The sequence below is a fragment of the Mustela nivalis genome (genome assembly GCF_964662115.1).
Source record: "Mustela nivalis genome assembly, chromosome: 14".
In the NCBI taxonomy this organism is placed as follows: Eukaryota; Metazoa; Chordata; class Mammalia; order Carnivora; family Mustelidae; genus Mustela; species Mustela nivalis.
In genome coordinates, this window is record NC_139033.1 from 36,822,656 (window position 1) to 36,834,150 (window position 11,495).

The window sequence follows — 11,495 nt, forward strand, 5'->3', positions numbered from 1 at the left end:
GAGAGAATCTATTCTCTGGATTCAGATGTGTTTGGGGTTTGAAGTAATACCCACCAGAGCCTGGGCTCACGTAAGATGCCTTTTTCATGGGAAGGAGCATAATTAATGTGTATTTGCATGGGAGCCAGCAAAGCTGACTTGTAGGTTCCTTTGCAAAATTCTTTTTTCTTTCCTTTTTTTTTTTTGAAGATTTTTTTTATTTAGTTGAGAGAGAGAGAGTGAGTGAGTGCACACAAGTAGGGCAGGGGCAGAGGGAGAAGCAGACTCCCTGCTGACAGGGAGCCAATGTGGGGCTGGATCCCAGGACCCTGGGATCACAACCTGAGCCGGAGGCAGACACTGAATGACGACTGAGGCATCCAGGCACCCCGCTTTGCAGATTTCTTAAATACAGCTGTGCCAGCTTTGTTGCAGCAACTTGGTCCCGTGTCCGTGAAAGCTAGCCATTTTTTCACACACAGACATTACAGTAAGTTCTATAAATATACCTGCGCATTATCAAAAGTGCAAAAGCAACCCTTTTGGCACTTCTGCAGTGAAGCACGGTCTGCCTGTCCAGCCTCCCCTCAGGTCAGTGCGGCAGAGGACGGGGCCTTTCTGTTTTCTGACCTTGCGACCTCACGTGTGGCAAATATGAACTCTCCCGGCGGAAGAAATATGCAAAAAAAAAGCTGAATGTGTACAAGCTCCGGGCACTACTTCCAGCAGATTGCAAAGAAACCCATTCCAAGGCTGGCTCTCACGGTGTGGTAAAGCAAGATAACCGCAGAATTCAAATGGGGACAGATACAGGGAAGCCTGTTAGCGGGCAAAGTCGGGGAAGACAGGGACACACCAGGTCGTAAGTAACCAACACGCTGGTCAAGGTTTGTTTCTAGCCAAGCACATTTTATTCATGCAGTAAGGATCCACTGTGATGTTTCTAAGCAACATGGTTCTCTTAGGTCTTGACTCATTAGTAACATGATTCTGACCCCCCTTTTTTAATAGTGTGTGGTGGTTATTTTGAGAACTGAGCAGCTGACGTAGGCAAACATCCTTCAATCTTACGGCCTATATGTTCTTTTTTCCTCCCCGGGACATTACGGGAAGAGCCCTGTTCTGCTAGAGATGGGCCGGTCCCATCTGGGTGGCTGCCACAGCACAGGATACAGACCCGGGTCTTGGGTCCGAGCACCAGCGTCCTCCGCATTGGCAGGTGGAAGGCTGGGTTCAGTGGAGTTCACGACCCGGTGTGTCCTTCCAGCCGAATGTTGCGCAGCTCTTTGTCCCACTGTCCGCTGAGGCCAGGAGTTGTATGTCTTGAGGAAACTTCTTTCACATAGTCCATGATGGGCAGTTGCTGTCAGCCACCGCGAATAAAGTACAGCTGGATGTCTAGGCGCAGGAGGCTGAAAGAGAAATTGTTTGGGGTTTGATATGTGAAGTACCTTGAAAGGGTCCCTTGGAAGGACCTTGGGAACCGCTCCTCCTGCTGTGATCGATAATCCAGCCCCAGAAGGCCCATGGACCTGCCTGACCCACACAGCAGGTCAAGTAAGACCCCTTCTGGTTGGGGCCCCTGGCAGTCCCGCCTGGGGCGCCTTTGCTTCTGCTCTTGCATTTTCTCTCTTCTGTAGGAATACTAGAGACTGGTCAGTCTTCACATCACGCATCACATCAACAGGAGAGGGAGGCAGTCCTTTCACACATGTTGCCGTAGGCATCAGACTAGCTCAGTGGCGGTCTGTGTGACTCGAGTGTGGGGTCCCTGTGGAGGTACCTGGGGACAGAGCTTGGAGAGGCTGCTTTGGTATTCTGTTGCTTTATGATGAGTGACCGTAACTCAGTAGCTAGAAACACATATTCATGAGCTGCTAGTCCTGTAGGTCAGAAGTCTGGGCATGGCATGCCAGGTCTCCCTGCTGGAGATCTCCCTAACATCAAGGTCAGGCCATGTGCTCATCTGGAGCTCCCAAGTCCTCCTCCAAGCTCACAGGGAAGAGTGCAGGACTCTGTTTTCCATAAAGGACGGAGGTCTTCCTTCCCTGCTCCTACAGACCTCCTTTCTTCCTGGCCACGTGGCCCCTACTGTCTTCAAAGCCAGGAAACAAGAATCTCCCTTCCATGGAACCCCTTCCATCTTTCCGATCTTTCTCTCCAGGAAAAGCCCTGTCCCTTTTAAGGTCTGACCTGATTAGGTGGGAACACTCTTCCTATCTTGAGGTCAACTGATTTGAACCTTAATGACACCTGTAAAATCCATTCCCAGCAGGACCTAGATTAGCACTTGAATAACCTGGAGGAGGTGTGTGTGTACGTGGGGCAGGGGAGGTGTTGGGGGAGTGGGCAGGAACCCCAGGGCCACCTTTGATTCCTGCCTCCCGCAGAGCTGTGTCCAAGCCTAGTGTGGAAGGCTTGGAGGCCTTTTCTTTGTGAAGTCTGGATGCGCGGTGGGCCTGGGTGTGGGTGGAGTCTGTGGGAAGTACCGGGAAGTCCTGAATGGGGGAGACATTCAGCAAGGCTTTGCAGGGGGTGAGGTTGTTGAGGGGGTCATCAGAGAGGTCCCTTGTTTCAGGGCTGGAACCTGCCAGAGAAAGCTCTGGTGGCAGACTTGCCAAGGTGTGATTTGTGGTTGGAGAATCTTTTTATCTGTGCGGGTTTCATGGTCCACAAATGAGTTTCTGAAAGAACAGAGTGTCTCTCTGGTTGCCTCCAACTGTACAGTAAATAAGGAGTTCTCTTTGGAAATGGTTCCTGAAGGATATTTTTTGTCCCAGTTTCTTCCTGCACACATCAAGCTGGAGTTTGGACCAGCTCCTTGAGTTCCTTCCTGTCTCTACTCGTGTGCACTTCTGTGACCCCATTATGAGAACCAAATGGAAGGGGGGCGGTTTTGGGTAATGATAACAGTATCAGTGCTTGTTCCAGAGAGGATTGTCCTAGTCATGGGAACTTGACCACCTTTTATCACTTCATTGCTTTTTTTCCTGCTGGAAATAAGCTTGCCATCAGCACCGTACAACAGGGTGTCAGCCACACTGGCCCAAGGGAGGGGTTGTGTCCCCACTGCTGCTTGTTTAGCTCTGGTCAAATATTTGCCCTCGGGAGTGTGTGTGTGTGTGTGTGTGTGTGTCTGGAGCGGATGGATTCAGCGTGTATGTTCGTAACTTCTGGTATACGACTTTCTGGGTGAACAGAAAATCTAAAGGGTCATCTTACTAATTGGGAATTGATAGATATGGACTTAATTAGGGTGAGCCACGTGAACAGGTGTGTAGAGGGGCGGGTGTGAGGGGGAAGCAGGTGTGTGTGGGGATGAGTGTGGGGGTGGTGGGGGTGGGGGGGCGGGGTATGGAGGTGTCACCCTCCCCATAGCTTATTCAGAGCGTCCTCCCAGAGCGTCCTCCCCTTCCTGGTGGACGATGGTATAAAAAGCTGCCCATCCCTCAATGGTCTGCATCCTGCTCAAACCATGGAGGGAAACAAAATGCCTTTTTCTGTGAAAATTCACCTCACCGTACAAGTACTTTCCTTTCTGCTTTGAGGCAGAATAGCTGAAGTAGAAAAATGGCGGGGTGCCTGGGTGGCTCAGTTCGTGAAGTGTCTGCCTTTGGCTTAGGTCATGATCCGAGGCTCCTGGGATCGAGCCCCGCGTCGGGCTCCCTGCTCCGTGGGGAGTCTGCGGCTCCCTCCACCCTTCCCCGCCGCTCATGATCTCTCTCTCTCACTCTCAAATACGTAAAAATCTTAACAAAGAAAAATGGAAAATCTTTTTCAACTTTTTGCCGAAGTACAACATGTATATGGAGACAAGCATATGACTGAGTTTTTTTCACCAACTAATCTTCCCGTGTCATGAACACCCAGATTTTTAAAACACAGAACATTACGAGTCCCACAGAAGTTCCCCTTGCGTCCCTTCCAGCCAGTGCCCCTCCGAGAGAACTAACCAGTCCTGACCTGGCACAGCCCGGGTTAGCTTTGTTGGTTTTGTGGTCGGGAGAAGTGCAGTCACAGCACGTAGACTTGCATGTCTGCCTTTTTTGGCGCAACATGGTGAGATTTATCCCACTTGTCGAAGTGTGCTTATGAGCTGAAGGCAGCTTTCCATTAATTAACTTTAAACATCAGGCGATGGAACAGATTGATGAATTTTGAGGGTTTTTTTTCTTTTTTTTTAGTATGGGAATATGGCTGTGGTGACGTAAGCATGCTCTTCCAGAGGGACGATAAAGGGTATAATCCTTCTAGAAAATAAATGAGTAATATTTCCCAACTGACTTAAAAATTATCAGAATTCTTTAGCAGTGTATTTTCACTCCTGGGAAGCTATCTTTAGAAAACAGTCAGCAAAACTCTGCACACAGACCAAATAGTTATTACGATGTTATTTTTGAGAACAGAAAAACTTGGAAATAAGCTAAGTGCCTGTAATTGGAAAATAGTGACATGTTCACATTCATTAAAATAATGTTTAGAAAGAATCTTTAAATCTTTATGTTAACATGCTCCAAATATAAGGTTTAAGTAACCAGGGTGTAAATGTATGTTCAATATGATAGAAACTATTACCGAAATAGGCATTTTCAGAAGGACTGGAAAGAATTGTAACACGGTGTCAATAGTGTTGTTTTTCCTCCAGATGGTGAGATTGTAGGAATCCCTTCCCCTATTCCTCGCCAGTTGTTTTGTTTTACTTCTAGTTTATGTTACTGTTTATAATTAGAAATAAAAACCTTAAAGTTTGACAAGTGTTAATGTTGGCATACTTCTTAAGAATTAGCGATTTGAAGTAAATCAGAGAAAGACAACTATCATATGATCTCCCTGATGTGAGGAAGTGGAGATGCAACATGGGGGGTTTGTGGGGGTAGGAAAAGAAAAAACGAAACAAGATGGGATCTGGAGGGAGACAAACCATAAGAGACTTAATCTCACAAAACAAACTGAGGGTTGCCGGGGGTAGGGGGAGTAGGGAGAGGGTGGTGGGGTGATGGACTTTGGGGAGGGTGTGTGCTATGGTGAGTGCTGTGAAGTGTGTAAACCTGGCGATTCACAGATCTGTACCCCTGGGGCTAATAATACATTATATGTTAATAAAAAAATAAAAATAATATATCAACCCCCCCGCCCCCAAAAAGAATTAGCGGTTTGTTTTCTTGGGGATGTTTTGGGCTTTGCGCTATATCATTACACCCGACGTGAACGCCAGCTGTGACCTCGGGGTGGTGAGCTCTGCATCTGGCTTTACAGCTTCCCTGGTTTTCTCTGTTAGGTCAGCTCAACTACCAGGCGGCCTCTCCTGACGAAGGTGCTCTAGTGAACGCGGCCCGGAACTTTGGCTTTGCCTTCCTCGCGAGGACCCAGAACACCATCACCATCAGTGAGTTGGGAACTGAGAGGACTTATGATGTTCTTGCCATTTTGGACTTCAACAGTGACCGGAAGCGAATGTCTATCATTGGTAGGTCTCCTTCAAGAGTGTGTCTGTGTATCACTCATTTATTATTATTATTATTATTATTATTATTTTAGATTTCATTCACTTATTTGACAGAGAGCGAGACAGCGAGCGAGGGAACACAAGCAGGGGGAGAGGGAGAGGGAGAAGCAGACTCCCCACTGAGCAGGGAGCCTGATGTGGGTCTCGATCCCAGGACCTTGGGATCATGACCTGAGCCAAAAGCAGACGCTTAACGACTGAACCACCCAGGTGCCCCTCTATCAATCATTTAGATGCTGCCTTTTTTTTTTTTTAAGATTTTATTTATTAGAGAGTGAGAGAGAGTGTAAGAGGGGAGAAGGTCAGAGGGAGAAGCAGACTTCCCATGGAACAGGGAGCCCGAATGAAGGACTTGATCCTGGGATTCCAGGATCATGACCTGAGATGAAGGCAGTTGCTTAACTAACTGAGCCACTTGGGCGCCCTAGATGCTGCCTTCTGCACATTTTATTTAATGACCCCAGAATAATACGGGTAGTGAATGAACCACTTGGCTCCTGGGAAATTGCCACGGACTTACTTGAAACCTGTTTTTTTCCCCCGGCATTCTGGTTGGTGTCCATCACTCAAAGGGACACCTGCAGTATATCTGAATCTTGCAAATGTTGGCCTTCTTCCACGATATGAGCCACCAGGTGCTGACTCGAGGGTGGGAACTCGGGGGGTGGTCAAGCCACACACACGTTGTTATTTTGTGAGGCCCTCGGAGCACTTCTGCTCTGCATTTGGGATCAGGGAAGGGAGAGGCGGCAAGAGAGGGGTTCAGAGAAAAGCAAGGCTGTGCTTAGGAAGCAAGAGTGTACCTCCAGTTCAGGCACAGGACAACAGGCCACCAGGTGGAGCAGATGACTGCTTCCCAATATTGGAAGCTTTAAATTCATAATGTAAAAAAATTTCAGATTTACAGAAAGACTGCAGGAATGGTTTAAAAAAACTCTTGTATTCTCTTCCATAGCTGCCAACTACTAGCATTGGCCACATCGCCTTCATCATTTTCGTCATACACAGGTTCTTGTTTCCTGAACCATTGGAGAGTAAATTGTAGAGCTGATGTTCCTTTTCCCTAAATACTTAAGTAGCTATGTCCAATGAATAAGAACATTCACGTAGATATAAATAAAATGATCCGAATCAGGAAATTTAACATGAAGCAATATTATTATCTAATCTACAGGATGTTTTCCGATTTTACCAGAAATTTTTTTTCCCTCCGTCCCTCCCTTCCCTTCTTCCTTCCTTTCTTCCTGATTCAAGATCCTAGATTGCATAGGGCATTAGGGGACTGTTAACTCCAGTCTCCTTTGATTTACAACAGTTTCTCAATTTATTTCTTCCATACATTGACATTTTTGAAAAGCACAGGCCCATTAGTTTGTCGAAAGTCTCCTGATTTGGATCTGTCCGATACACCCACATGACTGAATTCAGGTTATGCACTGTTGGCAGGAGGAGTCCGTGGACTGGGGCTCCGTCCTTCCCAGCATATCACATCTGGAGGCCCGTGATTACTAGTGATGTTGGCTTTGATCGCTCAAAGTGTCTGAGATTTCTCTACTCTGAGACTGAAATTTTTTTTAAATTTTATTTATTTATTTGACAGAGATCACAAGTAGGCAGAGGCAGGCAGAGAGAGAGGAGGAAGCAGGCTCTCTGTGGAGCAGAGAGCCCAATTCGGGGCTCGATCCCAGGACCCTGAGCCAAAGGCAGAGGCTTTAACCCACTGAGCCACCCAGGCGCCCCTGAGACTGAATTTTTAACCAGTAAAAATATATAAGTTCAACTCTCTACTAAATGCTGATTAGGCACATTTTACTGAGTGCTTTCTGTGTGCCTTCGCACTGATCTAGACCAATTACCATGCTTAGCCTTTACTTTAAAGAATTCAAAGTCCAGTTAGTGATGAGGGCACATGCTGTTACTACCACACAGATCCGAAATTCTAAGAAAAATGGTCACAGGAAGTCATGTTATGGTCTGAGTATTAAAGGCAGTCAGCATTATGGGTTTATGTGTAAAAGAAAGATTCCTGCGGTATAGACAAAGAAGGCATCATGGAAGAAACTAGAACACAGTTGGGAATCTGGCACACAGTTGGGAATCGGTCAATTACTTGCTGTGAAACTAAGTAAGAATATGAAAAACTGAGCTGAAAAAAGGAATCTTTTCATATTTATGTCACTCTTACGTTGCCGAGTTTGTTGAGAGTGAAGTTTTTCTAGGCACATTCATGATTTAAAAAAAAAAAAATTTATAAATTAATGGTGAATTATTAGCAGACTAACCTTCAGATTAGCTTTATAAATGTGATTTTCTAGGGCACCTGGGTGGCTCAGTGGGTTAAAGCCTCTGCCTTCGGCTCAGGTCATGATCCCAGAGTCCTGGGATCGAGCCCCACATCAGGCTCTCTGCTCAGCAGGGAGCCTGCTTCCTCCTCTCTCTCTGCCTGCCTCTCTGCCTACTTGTGATCTCTGTCTGTCAAATAAATAAATAAACAAAATCTTTAAAAAAATGTGGTTTTCTATTAAAAAATCAAACCCACCTTCATTATTTGCTTTTCCTTCTCTTGCTGTTAGTAAGAACTCCAGAAGGCAGTATCAGGCTTTACTGTAAAGGGGCTGACACGGTGATTTACGAACGGTTACATCAGATGAATCCAACAAAGCAGGAGACACAGGACGCCCTGGATGTAAGTCCCATCCTTACCCTTTATGCCACTGATTGCAAACCCTCTTTCTGATACTCTCTTGTGAGATCTTGTACGTGAAAGTTCTATGTTAACTCTTGGCCCCTCCCGTGTCTCGGTGTAGCTGTGTGGAAAGGGCATGAATGTAGGAATACAGCAGGCTGGTTCTGGGTCTGCCGCTGCTGCTGACTTCTGGGACATGGCCATGCTGTCCTTTCCAGCATCCAGGTTGGCCGCATCTGCAGGGCTGTTCTAGGGTAATGACTGGTCTCGCTTCCAGTGACCTTGAGCAAGCTACGTAACCATAACAAGCTGTGGTCTTAATATCTGTGTGGACTCCAGGAATTCCACCAGCCTCCTAGTGTACGATGAAGGAAAGAGCATTCGTGGACGATGGGGCATGACAAAGCAATGAGGTGGATAATGAAGTTTGAGGTGTTTGTCAGTAAATCAGTTTGGTCTTCATTACTTCAGATTTGTTATCTGAGGGGAGTGTGAAGTTAGTCCAGTGATAATTGCAGTTAATCCAGAATGCTTCTGGAAATGCCACCCTTGGAATTGCCTACCAGTCCTCTTACTGTTTTGGTTCTATCAATGATGGCAATGAAGTATGGAAGACATCCATCGGTCCTGGTATCCCAGTCCTGCCTTTTTGTTTTGTGTTCTTGGGGAAACAGTTGTGTTTCACTGAAGCATTAATTGCCCATGTGAAAGAGGAAGAGGAAGAAGATAATTCCTACCAAGGAAGGTTGTTGCAAGGGAAAGCATTTTGCACAATTCCCAGCACTTAGTAAGTGCTTAGTAAAGGGTAGTTTCTTCCCTTTACTTTAAGGGTCTGGTTGAGTTTTGGGACCAGCCAAAGGTCCTTCAGGAAGAAGCCTGTATATGTTACTTCTTGGGATCGCATTTTAAGTTAAGATAGGTTGTCAAAGCAGTTACAATGGATAATTTCTCATGAGGATATGAACAATGGCAATTTAATCAAACAGATGCACAACCTTCCAAAGAATCTTTGAAAGTAAACAGTTAGTTGGGGGAACTAGTTCCGCCATCTTGGCTAGACAAGATGCTGCTGTGAAGTAATAAAGCATTTTTACTGACTCACACTTCAGCTATTTAAAATAGCTTAAATGTGTTCACCATGATTAAATTTTCCAGACACTCTTTTTCATTTAAATGTTTTATCTCACCTTTAACAGGGGTTCAGGTATTTCAGAATTGGCTTGAGGAAACAATGCTTGGTTGAGAGTTCACAGCTGATTCGGCTCGTAACAGTTTATGGGAACAAGTTATAAAATTGTCAGGTCTGTGTTTACGACATCAGTACACTCCCCAAGGCAGCTCCCTCGTCTGTTATTTTCTGAGTTGTTATAAGAAAAAGTTTTCTTCACTCTAGTGACTTGATGTAGAAGAAATCTATACTTTTCTCTTTAACTAATTTGGGAACTACAGATAGGATCCTGGGAATATTTAGAATACTGGGAATACTTAGTATTTGTTTAATCTCTTCCACAGAATGTATTTATTCGGAATTCGTTATCTTTCATGACCTCTTTTTAAATTCTTTCTGTATAACTTCAAAAAAGTCGATCTTGAATTACATAAAATTAACTATTGTTTGTTGGATGGATTATCTTTTGAATAGATCTTTGCAAGCGAGACTCTTAGAACTCTGTGCCTTTGCTACAAGGAAATTGAAGAAAAAGAGTATGAAGAATGGAACAAAAAGTTTATCGCCGCCAGTTTAGTTTCCACCAACCGAGATGAAGCTCTGGATAAAGTGTATGAAGAGATTGAAAAAGACTTAATTGTGAGTCTTAACCTTCCCAACTCGATATTCTAAAGAGAATTGGAAGTTTTATTAAGTTTTGTTATATTTGTAATCTCATGCTTGAAATAGAATTCTTACTTTAGCAGTTCAAATTGGTACAATGGAACTAGTTCATCTGAGTTTCTTTTGTTCAGCAGGCAACATAGAAATTGCCATTATGAGAAACCAAAAGACAGAAAACATGGAGAGTCTAATTAGATTCTGTTATTTTTGTATCACTCATTAAAATGCATTATGATTTTTACATAACCAACCAGCACATATTCATTACATTTTGAGAATCACTGAAATGATTTTTATTTTGCAAAACCTTCAAACAAGGAAAACATACCATTTTTTTAAGTGAAATTTCTCAAAATTGAACACTTACTGCCTGGAGAGTTTAGGTTAGAAGGATATGTTCCACAAAGAGCTAGTATCAACCTTTAGTGAAAGGAAGTGGCTTGTGTCCATTGAGGCAGTATGTAGACAATGAAAGTGTATTTTTAATGTCCTTAATTTTATACTTAGGTTTTTATCTTGGTAAACTAAGAAAAAAATTTTTGACTGTTTGGGGTTTCAGTGAGTGTGAAACACAGCAGCCTTCCCAGTCGCTGCTGGCCGTCCGCCCCTTCGGAGCACTGACGAGGGGGTGTAATTAGCCCTTCTTCTGGTTACAGGTTGGCAGATTGCAATTACAGAACATTTTGAGCTTATTTGTTAATTCCTTTTTTTTTTTTTTAATGTACATTCCAGCTACTGGGAGCGACAGCAATTGAAGACAAGCTCCAGGATGGAGTCCCAGAAACCATTTCAAAACTCGCAAAGGCTGACATTAAGATCTGGGTACTCACTGGAGACAAAAAGGGTAATTCCGCTTACGAGGAAGCATATCGGTTAATTCACTAAATATTCGTAGCCTCTATTTCCCTTGCCCAAGACGACTTTCTCAGACTTTCCATCCTGCACAAACACTGACCATTTCTTTAAGAAAACCTTCTCCATTACCCCAGTTCTCTTGGACAGCATCCTTCTGGAAACCCCCTCAGTAGCAGAGTTTATGTCTTATCATTGAGCTCCTGGGTAGACCATGCTGACTGGGATCAGTCTTAGGTCCCCAGCCAGAGGTGAGCTCCCCTGATGAAAGGACCATCGCTTTTGTCCCTTCTGCCCTCCCCAGCACTCTGCCATTATGTTGGACGCAGAATGGAACGATACAGAATGCTGATCAACTACTTCAGTTTTCTGACCCATTTTATTGCTTTAAAATGATTAATTAAAATTTTATATCCAAGGGATGATCTTATCTTTTAAATCCAGAGCTCAACCAGGAGTTGTTTGGCATGGCTTCCTCACTCCACAAGCCTCCTGCGGAAAATTGGATAATTTCTCTTACCTTACGTTGTTAATGGGTTACACACTCTGATAAGCTAAGGGAAGTCCTGACCTTAAACACATAACAATGGGTGGTAATGGAAAAGGGGGGTGGGGGGTCTGCAGTAGGAGCCCTGTGTAAA

The 11,495-nt window shown here is 44.6% G+C and overlaps 1 protein-coding gene across 1 annotated transcript in view; it reads left to right on the plus strand.

Moving 5' to 3' along the window:
• Positions 1-11,495, plus strand: part of ATP8B1 (ATPase phospholipid transporting 8B1) — a 125,352-nt gene that overhangs the window by 97,223 nt on the left and 16,634 nt on the right. The window contains exons 16-19 of the mRNA XM_082699839.1: positions 5,258-5,446; positions 8,059-8,171; positions 9,814-9,978; positions 10,735-10,846. Of these exons, the coding sequence (XP_082555965.1) occupies positions 5,258-5,446; positions 8,059-8,171; positions 9,814-9,978; positions 10,735-10,846 (579 nt within the window). The remainder of the gene's footprint in view (positions 1-5,257; positions 5,447-8,058; positions 8,172-9,813; positions 9,979-10,734; positions 10,847-11,495) is intronic.